Raw genomic sequence first — 20,769 nt, forward strand, 5'->3', positions numbered from 1 at the left:
TGCTTTGCATTTAACGGCTACAGAAATACAATTTCAATGGATATTTATTCAACTGGTCTTGATTTGAAATATTGGTATCTTTGAATAAGTTAAACAGTAATTTTGCCACCTCGACGTTACTAACAAAACGATGTAATAAATATTTAGAGATTTGAAGGAATTTACAGATTTGAGAACATTTAATTGGAAAATTTACCATTAAAAATAATGACACTATCTAGACGTGGATTAAGATTCGAAATCTTAATTATCATGGTGCCGATCTTTTCAAATCATCTTTGCCGTTGCGTTCTCTCAAATAAAAAGATGAAATTTATGTTTCGGCTCATCAAAGTCGAAAAGCTATTGGAATTCAGTGATCCATGACTGGACATTGGATGGTGTGAGTAGAGTAATACTGAATACACGTGTCCAACAACACGATATTATTTACAGCTATTTCTGCCTAATGTCATATGATATCAAGTCATTAAATGTTTTCTTTTGTCATCGCATACTTAATGTTACCACGTCATAAATAAAGACGAGTGCTGATGTCACTAAAAACGAAAACCTCATGCAAACAGTTAAACAAACCATTTAAATAAAAGGTCACATCCGGTAGAGGTCGCCCTGTGACCTTGCAGTCGATCCTTGTGGTGCTTCCTTCTGTGCATTCTCTGCTGATCGGTTTCTTGAGAAATTTTGGCCTGAAGTGAGCAACAACAAACGCACAAAGCTTTGAAACAAGTAAATTTTTCTTGTTAAACTCCGTTGTGAGCTATTGATGGTGAAAATGAATGTTGTAATCGTGCAACGTTTTTCCCTTCAACACCTCGAAAGGCAACAGAAAGTCTTCTCATAATAATGCATTGCAATAAAACTTGGTCTCACAAGAAAAAAACGGGAATTTTTTCTAATACTACATTTTTCTGTAAATTCTACCCATATCTTCACATGCAGAGTGAATTCACTACCACGAGCGCTAGTTTTATTGTATTATTAGTGAACTTTGCTGCAATGGACTGAGTTAGATCCAAAGCAAAAAATCTGTCGAACAAATCAAAGAACTGATAAAGAATAAAAAGATTGTATTTCTTACAATTAAAGTTTCACAATGAAATTAGATAAAGTACGGTAGGCTAAGTTTGCTAATATTCGATGCCACAGTAGCCTATAGCGATGAATAGACAAGATCATTATTTGTGACCGTGATGGGGTTTAGGGCGCAGTAGGCTACCATGTAGACACTAGACAGGTGAGTAGAGTAACAAGCACAATTAAAGAGCAAATGCCAAGCTTATCGGCTTACGAAGTATCATTAAGTCTGTTAAAAAATATAATTTTCAAAAAGCCCTGCGATGCTTTTTTGCAAATCAAGTTTCTTGTACTTATATCAAGTTTCTGGAATCATTCAAGTAAATACATCAACCACCTACCGCTGCCTGACTTTATACAGAAGGTCCAGCATATCTCCACTGTAAGTCACAAAGTTCTTTTGCCGGCTAATTAATCTGCCGAAGAAACAATTACATATCGCCAAGAAACAACAGCCACTGTCGACCTACTTGAAGTACTTCTCTATGTCAAGGATGTCAACTTCAGCGAGACGCTTCGACGGCGACACCGTGCGGACAGGTGACCGCGACATCTCGCGGAGGCGTTTCACTGGGCTTGGTGTGGTTCTTCGCATATCGCCTGGGGAACGAGCACCGGGGGAACTAACTACTCTTCTTTCCCCACGCCCCCTGCAAGTTTAACAACTTAAATTGTAAAACGCACATCGAAACAAACCTGCAAAAACTACCAAGCCAAATTTGCAATCGCAGAAAAGTTGGTAAAAAGTGACAAAGAAAACACTACAATCAAACGTCATATTGCTTGTTGTTCAATGGTATTCTGTTTGACCAAACAGCGTTGGTTTAAAAAGAGACCGTATAATAGAATATATAGTAGATACTAAACGGGTTGTCGGATTCAAAACCCATTAATCATCTCTTTGTGATGTAAAAATAACTGTGTGACTACCACTGATAAGAAAAGTCTGCAAACAGTTAATGTATTGAGCACTGATTGACAGAGGCAGTTGCTTAACGGAGTTATGTAATATGCGCGCACAGTTCAAATAGCTGCATTCCTATCAGCGATATGCTAGTGATGTGTTGGGGAAAGGTTGGCTTGTTATGTGCTTTCATAAATTTTAAAATTCAAAAAATAATGAAACTTTTCTAAGAATTGTCAGTGAATATTTTTATATGTAAAAAAAAAAAAATTAAAACAAAACTTTTTAATTAAAACTATTTTCAAAATAGATTCATCTTTTAGGTTTGTTAAAACATATAACGATCTTGGGAGGCAGGTTCTTTCTACTTCCATATTGCTTTACCATTCAAGGGTTAGCGACATACGTCGTAGACCTACTTGGTATCAAAACATAACCAAGTTATGCTATCGTATAAAGTCACTAATCAAATGAACACCTGGATTCTCCGCGACCACGAGGCGGAAGTCTTCCTTGAACTTTGCTAGATTCTTCATCCATCAAATGGACGTCGGAAGCTGTTTGCTCTTTCTCGTCTTGCTCCTCAAATCGCTTGTAGTCATCTGCGCAGATAAATTATTCGAAATGGTCATAATCAGGAAGACTATATTATAGGGATGCAGCAGCATCTCATTTCAGGCTACCATTTCAGGTCATTTTGCCGTGTTTTTCGTTTATGTTGGAGCCACCGAGATGAAACTAACAACTCCTGTAAGCTCCCACATTTTTAAAGAGGTATATTCATTTCATCCAACAGAATTAACAAAGCCTTTGCTAAATGAGCGTACGACACAGGGTATTTGCTCTCCAAAAAGTTCAAAATGGGCTGGGCTACTTTTATTAACCTCCCACCATCCGTAGGAAAAAAAAGATCCTACAGCGGAACGAGACTGTGAAATGCAATTGAAAAAGGCTAATCAGGCATTTGTGCCAAAAATCTTTCAGAGGAGTTTTTTGACTTGAAGTTGTTTGTAAATTTCAAGGACACATTTAACCATATTTTCCGGTTTTTCAAGCTCCAAACATACATTGCATTGTGGCGTAACGTCATGCGATCTTAAGTTTGGTTGCTTCAAATAACAAAGACCTTTATGCAAAGTCAACTACTTGCCTTCTGCCATCAGAACGACTGAGCCACTTATGAACCCAAACTGGTTGGTAGCAGTGATGGTGTATTCTCCCACGTCCTCAGCAAACACCATTCCAATAAGAAGACTGTATAACCCTGTAATATTCATTCTCGTAACTATCCTTTTCACATTATACAATGGGACAAAATGCACGAACGAATTAATTCATAACGAAATTTGTAATCCATAGCACACAGTTATAAAAAAGAGTTTGCAAATCAAAAATGTGATTCAATTTATAAAAAAACTCACTATTGTCTTTGTCTTCCAAGATCTTGAAACGATATCCACTCCGCTCCAATAGAGCTCCATTGTGCGACCACACCACTTGCGGTGGTGGGTTACCGGATATGACGCAGTCTAGTCGAATAGAGGCTCCCTCAACCATTTTGATCATGCTCGAAGGGGTTTTTATAAAACGAGGTGGTTCTCCGGAAGCATACATATGTAGCTGCTCCCTAGATAGAGACTTTCCAGATGGAGTGGACGATTCTTCCGCAACTGGGGAGAGCATTGATGCCCCAAGTGCGGCATCGTGGTGCTCCACAGTAAGATGTGCCGCGGAGGTAGGTTTAAATATTTCTGTGTCCGTCAGTTCTGCTTCTGATATTCCAGAAACAAAGTCAAGTTCAGCTTCGGTGCTGAAAAAAAAATAACAAAAAATTCAAAGAAGTGCTAAATGGGAATGTAAATGGTTTTCTTGACGTTGTGTAGAAGGGAGCGTTCTTCCTAGCTATCAGCACAAGGCTAAGCACTCACTAGAATAGTGAGTAGTTGCAATTGGGTAACCATAACGGTATAGCTTCCACGCTAACCATTTAGACCATCCAATTAACTATATGTTTCTCAGCAGCCGATTGTAACATTACAGTAGTGTAGCATTTGTTGTAGCCAGCTTTTTTGAAAGTATAAATCTTCCATATTCGTCAAATAGTTTAAAACCGCAAATTGTCGAAACGGTCCTAAAACTACTTAGTTTAATTTTAAAAATCTCCATATATCAGAGGCTATAAATACTTTAAATACACTTCGAACTTCGAATATGCGCTGATAATACCACTCAATTTCGAAATGGTGTAAAAAAGGATATATTTCAAAACTGTAATTTATGTTCTTGTTTGGCCATTGATAATGCTTTAGAAGAAAGATTTATCTCCAATGCTCGATCCATGACAGAATAGTTTTCTTTTAAACACTTTTGCCTTTTCATTCAAAATTTTGCTGGGCTTGGTTACGTTTTCCGAAAAATAGAGTTTTCGTTTTCATTTGTTCATTCATATATTTGTCAAACGATATTGGTCAAAAAGATAGTAGCCTAAATGCAGTGACCAATTTATCTCGTATTTTTTATCATTTATCTATTTGTTAGCTACCAAGTAGCTAATATTAAGTTTGCGGAAGGAACAAAAAACCGCATTTTAATTTTTTTGGTCATATCTTGATTTACATGGTAAATGGTTGGAAATTTAGACAATTTGTACATGTACCCAAATTAAGTTTAGGTGCGGCTTGCAAGCATGTTAATTTCCAGGTGTTATTTCTGCAAACATTCGACAACACATACCCTTCATAGTCGGTCATTGACAACTCTGTCTCCGAAGCTGATGGCGCCCTGTCGTGCTTGTCAAGCTTAGTTCTTGGTTGAGGAAGATTCACCTGGTCATAAAATAGCATTGACATAAACTGATAAAGTGGCGATTACTTCCATTGAAATTACCATTATTTAAACGTCTACAATTTATTAAAGTGTTGGAGACTTTCACAAACTTGTAAAAATTAACGTTTTCCGATGGTTCCCTAACCGAGTGCAGCGGAAAGTTGCCACTTGTGTCATACTTTATTACTTAAATGAATGTTTAATCTCACAAGTGTGTTGTGGGCAAAAGCCTAATACATCTAAGTAAATATGCAAACGATTCATTTTTTTGCTGTATTTTTTATTGTTTCATTCTAACTGTTATATTTTGTGATGGTAAGGGCCACTAGCGTACGCAGGGGGGGGGGCCATTGGGCCATGCCCCTCCCCCCTTAAAAATGTTTTAGTAGTTAACGACGCAGATTAAGACATTTAATATGTTTTGGGTTGCACTGTCAAAGCAATTAACAATGTTGTTCCATAGACTAAGCCAATAGGAAATACATGGCCCAATCCACCTACCACACCCCAGGTAGGCTATGCCAATGTAGCATAGTGTTCTGTAAGCCTATTATAGTGAGAAAAAAATGGATAAAGTTTAAACTAAAACCATACTGGGATATAATGAAGACGTCTGGAATATCAATGGCCAGTGGCGTAGCCAGGGGGGTTTGGGGGTTACAACCCCCTTTTGGCACGCGTGTGACGTCACGATATTGAGAATGATGCTTTCAGTCTTTTTATGCTTGGGAATGATGCTTTCAGTTTAAAAAAAACTTGCCAAATTTTAAACAAAACTGCATTAAAAGAGCGAGTTTTGGCAATACCAAACATTCAAACATCTCAGCCAGGAATTAGCAACAAGAAAACATAGAGACTTAGTTTTATTTCCGAAAAATGCCGAAGAAAACATGATATTATCCATTTGCTATGCCACCTGACAGCACCATTTTACAGGAATATTCATACCCACATTTTTGTTGAAAATGCTCTCAGAATGCACCAAATTCAAAGTAATTTTTCAAAATTTTTTGGGGGAGGCCCCCCAGACCCCCCCGCTGGGTGTCGTCTTAGGCGAAAACGCCGACGGGCTTCGCCCGCCGGTCGTCAACCCCCCCCCCCTTTCAAAAATCCTGGCTACGCTACTGTCAACGGCCCCCTCTCTTGAGAAAATCCTGCGTACGCCACTGGTAAGGGCGTTGAAAACGTTTGACCATTCATAAAATGAGTTGCATTTGGTGTGATCACTGATTACGTATTACGTCACTTCTTACAAAAAACGTACTTTGAGAACACACGAACTAGAGGTTCTTCCGGCTTCGTTAGTCGCCGTACAGGTGAAAGTTCCCGCATCATCAACAAAAGTTTCACGGATGAGTAAGCACGTCAACCGGCCAGTGAATGTAATTTCGAACTCACGAGAGCTAACTATGAGCGCTCCTGAAATAAAAATAATAACGTCATGCTTTACGTCTTATTAATGTGTCATTGCATCTTGGTTGATTGAAGCCATGATTGAAGCCATTTGAGAATCTCTATCTAGTGCTGTCATGTGCCAATTGCACCAACCAACTGTCTTTGTCACTTTAAACATTTCATATATTAGTAATATGACTTCGATAAATAGTTATGAAGCTTACAAATTTTGATATGGCCTGAACTTTTAGACCAGTAGCACAGGTAACCGACCTTCTCGAAACCATTCAACTTTCGGCGTGGGATTCCCGAGAACCTCGCACTTCAGTATCGTCATTTCTCCTTCGTTGACCTCTAAGTCCTTCATACCGCTCTTGATAAATGGCGGAAAAACAGCCACGTCCTGGTGGAGAAATCGAGTTTAGTACAATGCAAAAGCACTGTATCCAAACAACTAATCGCATCGAGAAAAAAAGATTGAAAACAACTGATTTCTTTAGCAAGTAAACGTAATATATGGTCGCAAATGGGCAGTTATAAAATTCCTTCAAAACATTCTTCCGCATTTTGAGGATGTCTTTATCTACAGGCTAGAATTTTAATAGAGCGGCCATAATGAATTTAAACAACCGGACTGCATGCTTTGGTTGTGCAGCGCCTAAAGATCACAGTTATAGCTTAGCCTGCTTGCCACGAGCAAACATTGCACAAGATAACCAAGGAATGTCAATTCTATCTTAATGACGTATACAGGAATGAAAATAAGACCTTGACCTTTCACGAGGCTGAAACCACGTCGGAAGATGTTGAAACGACATCAATTTTGAGTGATGTAAGTAGTCAATGAGATCATCGTTAAATACAACAATTGTAAAGTCATGATGTAAATTTAGAAATCAAACGCTTCCTTTGGGATGAAAGCAACATGGAAAAATCATTTAATCTTCTCAAGTCGTTTTCGTGTTTTGTGACTCCACTGTAAAGCGGTGAACGTTGTGACGACAGAAAAACTGTGTGAGTGTTTGCACAAAACAACAACATGCTTGATAAGGAAAAATTTGAGATATCTTGGTTAAATTAATTTTAAAGACCAAACTTGTTCTGTTGTTTCTTGAAAGCGATTGGCTTTTTTAAAAGGTTCTCGTAAAATAAATAGGTTCTCAGAACTATTTGCTATTAACTTAACTGTCATTAATATTATAATGCTAAAACTGCCGCATTTTTTTGCAGAAGTTAAGAAGAAGCCAAATGTGACAAGCTTTGATTTAACCATGACGTAACGATGAGGTTCAACAAAACTCTGAAGATTTTCTCCATGGTGCACAAGTTTACTGAACTTATTAAAATTTGACATCATACCTCTTGTGTTGCGTCAGCACTGATGTCATGAAGTGATGACGGTGATATGACATGCATAGTATCGGGAAATGTCACTGTTTTGTGTACATCATCATACGATGATACAACTTGCTGCTGAACAAGTGACTTCTTTGCTGCTGGTGGGTTGTCCGAAGAAGATGATGATACTGATGATTGAGTATAATGATATTGGTGACGTGGCAATGACGAAGATGTGACGTCATGCTTTGACTGGCTGGTAAGGTGAGATATTGATTCGGTTTGCATCGAATATTCCTCTTCTTGTTCAGAGCGAACGAAGAGATGCGAGGATCGTTCCTCTCTGGCAATATGTTGATGAGATTGATGATGAATGACACGCTCTTGGTGGGCTACCTTTCGAAGCGAGCCTGGTTCAGCGTGTCGGATCTCATCCTCCGCTGATGCTTGTTGTGCCTGAAAAAAGATCAACAAAAAACTTGAAATTGGAAATGTAACATTGACTGCTGGTTGAACACATTTATGGTTGTGCACATTTAATTTTGAGTAAAGTACATATCCATGTTTTGTAAAATAATCATTTTTGGGAGCTTTGGTGACGTCAAACATCAACGACACATTATGCAATATACAACTAAGAAAAGACAATGCAAACTTATTTCATACGAAAGAAAGCAAACGAGATTGTTTATGTGCCTTTTAATATTAGAATCAAATACATAATGAGAAAACAAAACGTACAAAATGAAGAATTCTACTCGTGAATTCGATCAATAGGCCTGTACTTTCTTTCTGTACCTTTTCCAGTGCTGCTTTGTAGGCATCCATTCCAGCTTGGGTAGGTGTAGCTTCCCGATGAGTCGGTGAAGGCGCCTTCACGCTGTGAACGCGTTTCATTGGTGATATTGATCTGTCTGATGTCTGACGACGAAGCTGTGGAAGCAATTAAAATACCATTGTTAGAACGATATATAATAATATCTCGTAGACTCTTTGTGTAGAAAGGAACGTTTTTCCTGGATTCAATTCTTGGTACAATCGGCTGCCGAGAAACATCGTAAAATTTTTGTCACTGATTTTCAATAGTATTTTAAAATCTACAGTTTACCAGATGAACTTGGTCGCAGTTTCCACTTTCAGATATAGGCTAAAAGTGGGTATAAAAGGCTATATTTTTTCATATAGGCTACAAGTACGTATATTGTATTTCTCATATAGCCTACAGGACTCAACCGCGGTTATCACAGGTGCATTTGCCAAACATACGACTTTCTTCTCGACAAAAACAAAACAAAAAAGAAAATTTAAAAACACAAATTTCCGCAGCATCTCCATCCCTAGATGCCAGTATATCATTCAAATGTAAGAATAAAAAAAATTCAAGGTAATAAATCAAGAGGGAGCTTTATTTGTGCGTTTACAGTACAACTCGGTATATTCAAAAGTGGTCACAATGGAACAAACAATGTAATTATAGGGCAGAAGATTCGAGATGTGTTTTTAAAAGGTTTGCATGGAAAAGCGCAAAACTAATTTATAGTCTACTTCACAAGGTAGATTTAAACGATCTGTCTTAGCCAGCATCAGGCTAAGACAGATCGTTTAAATCTACCTTGTGAAGTAAGCTACGATCATGCTGCTAAAAGCGAAACTCAATCAATTGCATAATTTATAGTCTCCAAACGTATGCAATGAGACTTTTCCCCGTTCACATATCTGTTTTATTCATCTTCCATTGTTTCATCTATTTGTAAAATACTTCATGCATTACCAACAGCATCCTTCTTCTTTATCATTACTCGATGCAAATACGTCACATGCATTAAAATCCAGGTAATCATGAGTAGAAGGCCGTAACTTACGGTTGGTGGGCTCATACGAACGCTTCTAATAGGAGAAGGACTTTTCTGTCGTGGTTGCTTCAGTATACCTCTGGTTGCCACTTTTGGTGATCCGGTGGGAGTGACTTTGGTGGTCGACTCCCCTGTTTGTGAAGTTGATCTTTCAGATGATTTTTGTTCCGCCTGAAAAGGGTAAGTATCATGAAACGAATTGTTTTTAAGTAAGCCTACGTCACAAAAAGTTTGAAATTGGTAGCAAAAAAATAATTAACAATAATTTAATTAGTGGTAGTCCAGTTTCTACACGACGTCCATTTAGTATCCTAGATTAATTATTCTTCAATGCACATGAGCAAAGATTCATTGCATTTATGCAAAACGAAACCAAAAAATTCTCTTCAAATTTGAGGTAGGCTATATTTCTTGTGGATGGATTTTTTCTTCAATTTAGCAATGATTCAACTTACTATTCGTTTTTAAAACAAGGTCAGAACAAAATATTGAACCCAAACGTAGAACTCACGCTAACAAATGAAGTTCGTTGCATCCGGTGTTCTCGAGAGCCTCGCAAAGCCTCCATTTCGTCAATTTCCGATGTAGATGAGATTCTTCTTTGCGATGATCTCGTGATGTCGTCAAGTCCGGTAGATTGCCTGTTTCTGACGGATCCCTCACCTGTCCAGGATGTAAATAATTTTTATTGATAATTTGTCCTTTTTGTGTTGCATTTGATTGAACGATAAAATCTTTTCACTTTGGTATGTTATGTCCTTGCCTGGAACACTGAAGCCAACCCCATCATAGGGATCAGCAGTTCAACTTTTCAACTGTCAGAAACAGTTTTTTGGTTGTACAACTAAAAGTTTGCGTATCGGTTTTGAGTACCATACTGTCAATTGATGTTGGCACTGATACAAAAGTGGATCGAAACATTCTAGAATCGAATAATGTGTTCAATCGAAGTTTTTCTGTTTTTAATAACACATTGAACTTTATTGTTAAGCAAAACAGGAGCAAAGACAGCAATTCCAAGCGGCGCAAAACATTAAGCCCTAGAGCACTGCCACTTGGCATGTTGTATACTGCTATTGTTGCGATATTCAATAAACAATTATAAAATTTACATATGATGCATAAAAATCCATTAACATTAATATGCGGAATCTCTAGTTCGACGTTCATTTTTGCTTGTGTGCAATTCTAGTGTCGACAAATTTAAGAATTAAGTGATTTTCGTAAAATTCTCAAAATTTGTATACCGTACATGTGTTAATATAGAAACAAATTTCTTGTAGCTATTTTTGCTTTTCCTCGTTGCGATGGTCACATTGGTGCTTCTGATTTTAATTGTTTATAAAAAGGATTCAACAGTCACTTATGTTAGGATCTAAGGTTACGGTAAGTTATGATCTAAAAAATACACAGTGAAACAGCAAGCCAAATAAATTCATGTTGTCTACAAACTAGTTACTTGTAAGGTATGATAAGCTATTTCACAAGTGTAGATACAAACGACCTGTTTTAGCCTGGTGCTCCGGGTTTGCTGTGGTGGTAACGGTTTGTCGCTAGCTTACGGAGCACATAATTAACTATATTTAGAATCAATGTTATCTGGCTGCGATATTTTCCAATGCAAAACGTTGCTTTCGCACATTTTGCTTTACATTTACTCAGGTGACATTGCCGGTTATCTCCAGAAGAGTCACTTGCTCACCCGAAACTGTCAGAATAGCAGTGGAGGTCGCTTTCCCTCCTTGGTTTGAGGCGGTCACTGTGAACCGTCCTGTATCTTCTTCACATGCCTCCACAATCGTGAGACTGTACAGATCCTCCTCGCATCGGATCTGGAAGTCGCTTGAATTGCGGATTTCTGCTCCCTAAGCAACAAATTTCATCTTGAAGTTAATCTCTTTAGAAACGGTAAAGAGTCACCAAACGGGGAAAGGAAAGTTTGATAGCAAAAACGTTGAACTAGCCAGATGTCAAAGCAAACAAGCTTTTCTTTTAAGTCGTGGACAGAAATGTTTTTCATGTTTTATATTTTGATAGTGAGATCGCTAGCCAACTGCTTCTGTATGTAAGCGTAAATAAACTATGCCGGAGTGCAAATGCGCCCGGTCACGCAGTTTCATTAGCTCGAGCTTTCCACTTGCAGTTGAAGTGTTATCGCCACTAAGTTAATTAACCGGCTTGTACCAATTGGGGGCTAGTTCTTGAAGCGCCTTATTTAATCAACAATCAAAATGGTAGAATTAACTGTCAGAGCTTGGTCTTGTAATTTCTTTGTTCGTAAAGCTGTGTGTTGATTAGCCTACTAGTACTACTTTTATTAATGGTTTTGAATTGAACTTTGAACTCATCAAATGGGAACATATTTATATGGAAAACATGGTTCGTAAAAAGTTTTTCTATCATGTAAAAAAAAAGACAAATCATGCAGTGGGAAACCCATTTCCATCATGGCTGCGTCAGTGGAATGGTTAGCGTTTTCGAATATCGTCGCATTTGTAGGTAGGCCTATAATGCACAAATGTAATGATCTCCTGATGCGTCAGATTGATTACCCAGATGTTTAGTTGGGGAAACCAGACTACGTAAGGTGGGTCACACGGTACCCGGTCAATTGGTCGAAAGACAATTGGTCGACAGTCATTTGGTCGACAGACATTTGGTCGACAGGACGTTTGGTCGACAGACATTTGGTCGACAAGACATTTGGTCGACAGGACATTTGGTCGACAGGACGTTTGGTCGACAGACATTTGGTCGACAGACATTTGGTCGACAGGACGTTTGGTCGACAGACAATTGGTCGACAGACATTTGGTCGACAAGATATTTCGTCGACAGGACATTTGGTCGACAGAACGATTCATTTTAGGGTTAGGGTTAACTAACCCTAACCTAACCCTAACCCTAACCCTAACCCTAACCCTAACCCTAGCCCTAACTCTAACCTAACCCTAACCCTAACCCTACCCTAACCCTAACTGTAACCCAAATGTCCTGTCGACCAAATGTCTTGTCGACCAAATGTCTGTCGACCAAATGTCTGTCGACCAAATGTCTTGTTGACCAAATGTCTTGTCGACCAAATGTCTTGTCGACCAAATGTCCTGTCGACCAAATGTCTGTCGACCAATTGTCTGTCGACCAAACGTCCTGTCGACCAAATGTCTGTCGACCAAATGACTGTCGACCAAATGTCTTTCGACCAATCGACCGGCCACCGGTCACACGTAGTGTAAACAAGCTGAAACGATCTCAGTTGATAAAGTTTCTTGAGAAAAAAATACTCAAAAGTGTGTATAGTATATGCACAGTCCATTTAGTAAATTGGTGAATGAGGTATTTAGCCATAAACACTTTTCGTTATTACGGTATGCAAAAACTGGTGTTGCAGCCCGACATAATGACGGCATATAATACAAGTGCATACTGTTCAATGTCAATTTCATTATTGATAAAAAGATACCATCACAACTTTTAGCATTACAGTACAGCTAAAATGTCCAACCAACCTCTCTGTACCACTTCACCCGTGGCGTTGGCACACCTTGTGCCTTGACTTGGAATACAACCTGTTCTCCTTGCTTCACAGTCATATTGCTAAGACGTTGTGTGAAGTCAGGTGGCACTGAAGAGGCTACAATGAACAATTAGTGTTGTAGTTACATGGGCCATTTTTCAGCACTTTGTCGTTTGTCTGATAAAGCAGTTTGATAGTAAGATGCAATGGGTCAACCGTTCTTCGATTAATATCGCGGAGTTAATTTCAACTTTCCAGACAGAAAACTTTTAGCTGTAAAAATGACGAATTTTGCTGTCTGGGTTACAATATAAAGTTGTTCAACGTCAACGTCCAAATCGTAACAATTTTTTTCGTCTTCGCATGTATCATTGCCGATGAGGCCTTTGATAAACAAAAAGCTGTGTTTCTAAATTTACGCAGCCTTCCTGTTCTTGTTTTTATATCCCTAACATTGTTTTAACATTCACTCAAATATTAAATTACTTGAAAGCCATTTTAGTAAGACAAAACCTTAAGTAAACGATTAGGCCCAATGCTTTCTGCTTTACGTCGAATCATGCGCCTATAATGACCGAGACGCTCGTATTGATTACAACCTCGACTGTAATGGCCAAGTCAAGTATTTAATCTCCCACTCTGACAACTATGACACTACCCAACAGGCTTAAAAGAAGATAGATTAATAACATATCAGGACTCACTTTGCACCACAAGCTGGGCAGAGCTTGATGCCTGCCCGAGCTCATTCTCAGCATAGCATGTGAATTGGCAGGCGTCCTCGTCAAATACTTCTCGTATTTCAAGGCTAGTCTTTCCATCCGTTCCATAGGATATGTCGTAATCGTGGGACGCCGTAACGTCCACCTTACCTCGGAACCAACGGACTTCAGGAGTGGGTAGCCCTATGGTAAAAATAAATAAATAGAGTTTCAAATGTTTCCATTCGGCGTCCTTCTTGATAAAGTTTCGGTTGCTTCGTGTCACCAGAACCAGCAAACTGACCACGAAACTCAGATTGAATGTTGAACTGACTGAAGGTAAATTTTCAGATATACAGTATAGTAGGTTTGGGCTTAAATTATGCAGCATAATATTGTAACATTTTCTTTTAAACTTCCTGTTTGCAATACAAATTTAAAACTCGATAAAAGTTACTCAATCAATTTCTCTCTTGTACGGCAAAACATTTAACGATACAGTGCCAGTAACAAAATCGTATTTTTCTTGTGATCGAAGCCTATACATAAACGAAATGGAAAAAAAATACACTCAACTCGTCAAACTGAAAGTAACAAAAGGGTAATACTGTAAGAGAACTCAATTACAAAAGCTGAATGGTAGAAGGATTAATCCTCTCCTCAACCGCAGAGGTTGAAACCAAGAATGTATTAAAGAACGTTATTGTAATTATCTAATTAACAATAAAGCGCATGGCAGACAACCACTTAATGCCGACGCTTGAAGCTGTCACAAAAGTACAAAGAAAATTGTAAAGCAATTAATGAAATTTAAATGCTGAAATAAAGTAACTCAAACTGACAACAACAGTTCCCGAATTAAAATAATTTAATTTTTAAAACGGAATTTTGCGCTGTGTCAAAAGTGTAACATTGAGCAAGCAAACCCAAAACATGTCTTTTACAAAGAAATAAATGTTCTGAAATTATGATGTTAAGTGTATTATGATGAATTATGATGTTAAGTGCTGAGGCTACTTGAGACTTTTTCACGCAGATGCACATATGGTGAGCCATGTGGTAACACCCGCTTTATCAATTTGACATTAAAGATATACGATGTTGATCTAATGTTTAGGAAATCAAAGCCTAATCTGAAACTTCGTTTTCAAAGTGCGAAGTTTTATATTTTTATTATTTATTAGGTTTCTCCGCAACATCTATACTGTAAATCAAAACATATATACGAATGAAAGCCTACACAAACGAAAAAAATTCAAAAAATATTAACTAAAAGCTATTTTATTCATACAAAACGTAATTTGCAAAAAACGTTAGAACCGACACCAGAAATTGTGTATAAATTAACTAACGCGTTTGCACAAGTGGTAAACGTCAATAGAAGCATTTGTTATCTTTTCTCCGGGACAACATAATCCTATCCTCACATACTGTACAGTGTACATCCACAAAAACAGTTAGAAAATTAAAATACGATAAAACCGGTTTGCAGTTTCGAAGCACACCTTTTAAAGGAATTGCAATGCAAGATGGTGTAATCTGAGATTGTAGCATTGTACTGAAAGCAACAGTGACATGTGCTTATCATACTTCAAGCGACTGTTAGCGATATCATTATCACCGAAAGTGACAACGAGATTGCCGGTAGAAATAGCGCCGTTTTAAAATTAAACGATATGACGAAACTACTTATCTGCTATTTCTTACCGCAACGACTGCAGACGTTGAATCAATGCAAAAAAAACTAATTTACAGCTTGGAAAGCAGCACTGACAGCAGCACTGACAGCAGAACTTCAACCAGTGCTTTGGTTTTAAACTTCAGTTTTTCTCACACGTTGCAATAAAACGTGAAAAACGTATATTATGTCAATATGCATTGTATTACTGTATTACTGTACAATCAATATGAAAAATATTGATCAAATATTTCAAAAAATTGATGTACCGTATTTAAAGTAGGAGTTATGTTGGGATTATGAAACAGGAACTAGATCACAAATACATTATTGGCTATGCCTCTGGAGAGATTCGATAAAAATATTTCGTAACAAGAATATTACGTAACAATATTTACGTAACACTGAGAAACAAAGAGCTGTTTTCAACAGAGAATGGCGATCGTGCTGCGTTTATAATATATTGAAGCCAATTTGTCACAGTTAACATGCCAGATATCATAAAAGGACCAGGAGAAATTAGGTCTAACCTGCCACGATGGCTTCAAAGCAACATGTCGCTCCCTCTACAGCTACAAGCCCCTGGAGGGGTTGCACAAACCAAGGGGGTTCCACTTGTTGGTCGCCAACTTCTTGCAGGTTGGCCATGCCAGTCCTCTGTGGGCAGCAAAAAATTAAGAAATCAACAAATGAACCATTCTTTGTAAAATTTTTCTCAAATAGATCATCTAACATAAAAGTACAGTAAAGAGCACTATCTAGGTCTAGTTCCGCGACATAATAATTTACCACACAATTCGCCTGTTCCAATTTTGAAATATGCCAGGTTTGAACGCTATTTAAAATATTTTAGGCGGTAGGCCTACAAGTTTACATCAATGTATGATTCCAAACACGGGTTGTGGCAATGATCATCATAATCTATGATCAGGGCCTCTGAGAGACATTTTTACTAGGGGTACGAAGAGTCATTCCGGGCCCTCTCTCACTTCGGGCCCCCTTTGTCTTGGGCAAAACGCGTGATGTTTGCTTAGGCGTATTGCACACCATATAACATTTTACTGCAGAATTGGACATCTGTGCGCAATAATCGTATCAGGCTGCAATAAAACTATTGTTTAGTGTTTTATGTTGTGCATATCATATGATCTGTCCCTCGCCAATTTGTGTATCCTGCATTGAATTCGTGTGTCAGTTGTTGATGGTGCTGTTGAGAGGTATCGCTTGTACAGCTTTAATGTAAAATTTTTAAATTCATTTATTTATTTCTCTTTAATGTAGCCTATAGTTTTACGCTTTTATGCTTGAACTTAGTCATTTGAGGTGGTTTTAACCAAACAATTTTGCGCGTAATCTATAAAATCACAATTTTGGGCCCCCCAACAATCACAGTCCTGGGCCCTCAAGGGTACGCCGTACCCTCCGTACCCCCCTATCATAGGCCTTGTCTACGGTCACATCACTTTATGATTGAATCAATGTATTCTCTCTCGTAATAATCCTAAACGAATAGTCATGCACGTTCAAACTCTTCAAGGTTTTCCGTTTTCACTTTCTCGTTTAATCGAATATTGAAATGTCGCTTAATAACTTTTTTTGCTCTGCTCACGTCATTAACGAAACATAAAATGATATGAAACAAGACGTTTTTCTATTTTCTAGTCAGCATTGAAATGTCGCTTTGTCAAAAGTTGACATCACTTTTCTGTAAGTATGAGAGTAAGCGTAGACACAACTTTTTGCAAATGCTGATTTTTTTTAAGTAACCTTCCCAGTAGGCTATTTTTTAAAAATACAGTATAATAGCTTCATGCCACGATGTCATCACAGAGAAGCAAATGCGGCGTTAAATGGTTAGCACTGGTGCTAATTTTCAGAACAATCAAATCAAGTAACTGACCTCTTTTCGGAGAGTTGGAATGAGATTTTTGTTTCTTCACTTGAATGCTTCTTTTAATTTGTCACCTGAAAATCAAACTACTTCCTCTTCCTTCTAAAGCAGCTCCTTTCCTGGCCACCTTCCGTGGTGGTTAACCTTCTGTGACTAAAAGCATAAAAGCAAAGCTTTGGGACCAAGGGACCTTGTCTATATATTCCCAACTTCCACGGAAGCTTGACACTGTCTCAGCCAGCTGCTTTCAGTGATGACGTCATAATGTGAGCAACTGTGGCGTCTGCTTCTCGTTTTTCGAAATAATTATGACAAGTGACGGCTAGGAAGAGCGTCGTTTCATCATCAATCAACATTACAGCTACGTAGCTATGTCTGTAGTTCCTACTGAGCGATGCAACTTGTACCCTATCAACAGAACTGTCAAGACTGTCTGACATTGTATCTCGCAGCTTTATGACAGAGCTTTTGCCTGGTTGGAACTGGGTGATATTGCAGTGGTCGGTTGACTACTTTCCATGTAGTTCTTGTGTTAATATTACAAACATTTTATTACACGCTTAATTAGAAGAACTCCTTGATTCAGGATTGCCTACTGGATATTTCTGTCAAACTGAAACTTGAATGAAGAACAAAATCTGTAAGGTAGAAATCAAATGAAATCGAAAATTGACTGCATTCGAGTCGCGAAATTGGAGTTCTCTTACCAAGTACGTTTTCTTTGAAAACACAGCACAGGATTTTTACTTATCACAACAAAATAAAAGTGGAAATTGTGTAGCGGTATGTGGGAACGAAAGTTCAATTTCACTTTATCTCATTCAACGCGAAGATACCCAGACAGCAAATCAATCGTTTTTACATTGATTCAACGTCTGCAGACGTTGAATCAATGTAAAAAAAATGACTGGTTTGCTGCCTGGGTTTGTATGCTGGTGGCTGGTGCAATAAAGAAATCGTTTGTGTCGCCTTCAAAAACATCAAAATGCCCTTCACCAGAGAACGCAAAACAATCATTTTGTTGAATTTTTGTAGAGGTAATTTTCTGGCAGATATAGCCTCTCAGAAATACATAATTAACATTGCTCGTGATCTTATTGAGATCATTTTATTTTTATTTCCAAATGAAATAGAATATCTTGTTGCACCCTAAAGTTAAGGCTAAAGTTGGCTGGCTGTTTGGCTGATTTTGCATCTTTATCCTCGGACTGACAAAGCCTTAATTTGGATTTAAAGAAAAATTGCCAATTAACCATACTTCCCTTAAGTCAAGCAGTCCTGGCGACCCAAAGTCCACAGTGTAAAGATTGCGCTCTTGGTGTTTTTATTTTGCAGATTATCCTACCCACTAGATGCTGCTAGATCGATAGATCACGCTGGAGTGCGTTGCTCCAAATGTGCTACAAACGTCACATGAATCAAATACAAAACACATGTGGGGCAAGACTAAAAAATGCTGCATGGTTGCAATTGGAATCATACATATCTTTAATATAGAGAGATTGATCAGCTCTGATACCTATCTTTTACTCAACGACAGAAAATCAACGACAGAAAAAAAGTAAGTTAAAAATGACAAAATTTCTACAAATCCTGGAATTGTTAACTATAATCAAACAAAACAAAATTTTCAAATACGCTGTGTCTTGTTTGAAACACCCTTTGTTTAGGTGGCCATGAAACACCCTTAACTGAAAATAGTTAATTTCTTTTATAATAAGGCATTTTACTCAAGCCAGGGCATGTTTTATTTCACGACGCTGTCTGCATTGTATGTTACATTCTCATGTATTTGTTATTAGTTAGCATTTCATAAATTTCTTTCAAGCGCATACCGATACCAAATTGCTACGATCTTGAAATTAAAGAAGACAGAACAATTTGTCGTCAAAATCGAACAATGTTTTGTTTTAAAAACGATTCATCGTAAAAGTAAAGTTGCTCATGTCAGCGATCTATGCCAACAAACGGTGGAAACTACCTGCTAAAACTTAGGTCAGCCATCAGCAACAAATAGACCGGTTATTCTAGCAGGTAGTTAAGCTGAGTCCAGGAAATAGTCTAGTTTTGCTTCCAGCAGCCCTACCAACAACAAATTTCCTAGCAACAAAAAGCATACCATAACAAGCAAAAAATTTAGAAATTTCGATACCTGTTATTCAATTTTTACTTTTTTTTCGTTTCAGATAATTTCTCGGCTGTAATTGCTAATCACAACAAAAATATAGGTGTTCATTGAACCCGATTTTTATAAAAATCATGAATAGGTTGCGTTGGTGAAGAAAAATTGAGGATAACGCATTACATTAAGCCATGATAAAAAATAAAACAATAAAAAAAATTCAATATCAAGCTCGATTTGACCCTTAACCCCTTCTCCTTCTTGCGTACGTCACTGGTATTCATCATATTTATCATACGTTTGATGTCCGCCATGTTCTTGATACAAAAATGTGTTTCGTGTTTGAAAACGTTAAAAACAAAGGAAAATTTTTTTTTTAAAAGTTAAAATTATGGCAGGCTTACTCTTGATGTAGAATTTTGACAACACTGATTTGAACCAACAATGTCATTAGCTCGCGAATTTCAACTGATACACTAAAACGGGAGTGAAAAATTGAGATGGGGCGATACTGATCTACACTTGCGTAATATTTCTTCCAAAATACAATATAATTGAAAGTAATGAAGTTTACTTCTGCTGAAATGCTATTAAATAGTTACTAATTCAAAATGTTTGGAAAGGAATTTCATTTGAATGGATTGTTTTTTCTAATATTTCTGTCTTACCGTGCCTTAAGATATGTTGAGTTGTCGACAATTAGAAAAACGATTCGTAGAAGTACTTTGACCAGCGCTTTGGTTGCCATGTGTCGGGTAGCAACAAGCTCAAAAGCTTCTTTAATTAAAAGTTTTGTGCATCGTTTTGTCATAATCATATTTACATTGTTACAAGGAAGCGATCCATGTTTGTTTTATGATTGTGACACACAGTATCATTATGAAGTCTTATCCGCAAGCCGTCCACAGTTTCAGCTACGAAACAGCTATGTTTGCCTTGCAGCTTTGGACAAGTGACGTCGGAGATGAACAAATACATTTATCTTGAGGTCGGTTGCTCCAACCTTTCGGTTATGGTCAACCCTGCCTAATGACACTTAGTTGACCAGTCGAACCAATCAAAGGTCGGGTCTATACTTTAAGCGTATTTAGTATCATGCATTTGAAGAACCCACCATGTATTCTTTAGATACATAGTCATCATAGTGTCATCATACATGGTCATCATAGTGTGTATAGGCATCTAATAGATTTGTTTTTTGGAGAAAACCACTAATATCATCTTGTCGGAAAGTTTAACTGAGTATTTTTCCCCTTTGGCTTAGATTTTTGTTGTTTAAAGGTTTTTTTTTAAAGGTCTGGTGGTTTGGGAAGCCAGAAATCTCATTGGTATCTGACCCGAATTTTTCTCTCAACAGCTCTGATAACCATTTCATATGTGCTGACTGATCGTGTGTGAGTTTGGTATTTACAAATCATACATTTGAAAATCATAATGCGCGAAGATCAACTGAGAATTTCAAATTGC

General features: G+C 37.7%; 1 protein-coding gene across 1 annotated transcript in view; it reads right to left on the reverse strand.

Moving 5' to 3' along the window:
- The window catches only part of LOC145764311 (titin-like), a 208,059-nt gene extending 192,122 nt beyond the window's left edge, over window positions 1–15,937 (reverse strand). Inside the window, 16 exon segments of the mRNA XM_082575929.1 lie at window positions 577–689; window positions 1,548–1,727; window positions 2,460–2,583; window positions 3,132–3,245; window positions 3,403–3,791; window positions 4,706–4,806; window positions 6,072–6,226; window positions 6,476–6,605; window positions 7,937–7,996; window positions 8,339–8,473; window positions 9,403–9,564; window positions 9,905–10,056; window positions 11,096–11,258; window positions 12,903–13,027; window positions 13,615–13,815; window positions 15,820–15,937. Of these exon segments, the coding sequence (XP_082432055.1) occupies window positions 577–689; window positions 1,548–1,727; window positions 2,460–2,583; window positions 3,132–3,245; window positions 3,403–3,791; window positions 4,706–4,806; window positions 6,072–6,226; window positions 6,476–6,605; window positions 7,937–7,996; window positions 8,339–8,473; window positions 9,403–9,564; window positions 9,905–10,056; window positions 11,096–11,258; window positions 12,903–13,027; window positions 13,615–13,815; window positions 15,820–15,937 (2,422 nt within the window).
- Window positions 15,938–20,769: the final 4,832 nt, after the last annotated feature.

This window comes from Aplidium turbinatum, chromosome 2 (assembly GCF_918807975.1).
Source record: "Aplidium turbinatum chromosome 2, kaAplTurb1.1, whole genome shotgun sequence".
Taxonomy (NCBI): domain Eukaryota; kingdom Metazoa; phylum Chordata; class Ascidiacea; order Aplousobranchia; family Polyclinidae; genus Aplidium; species Aplidium turbinatum.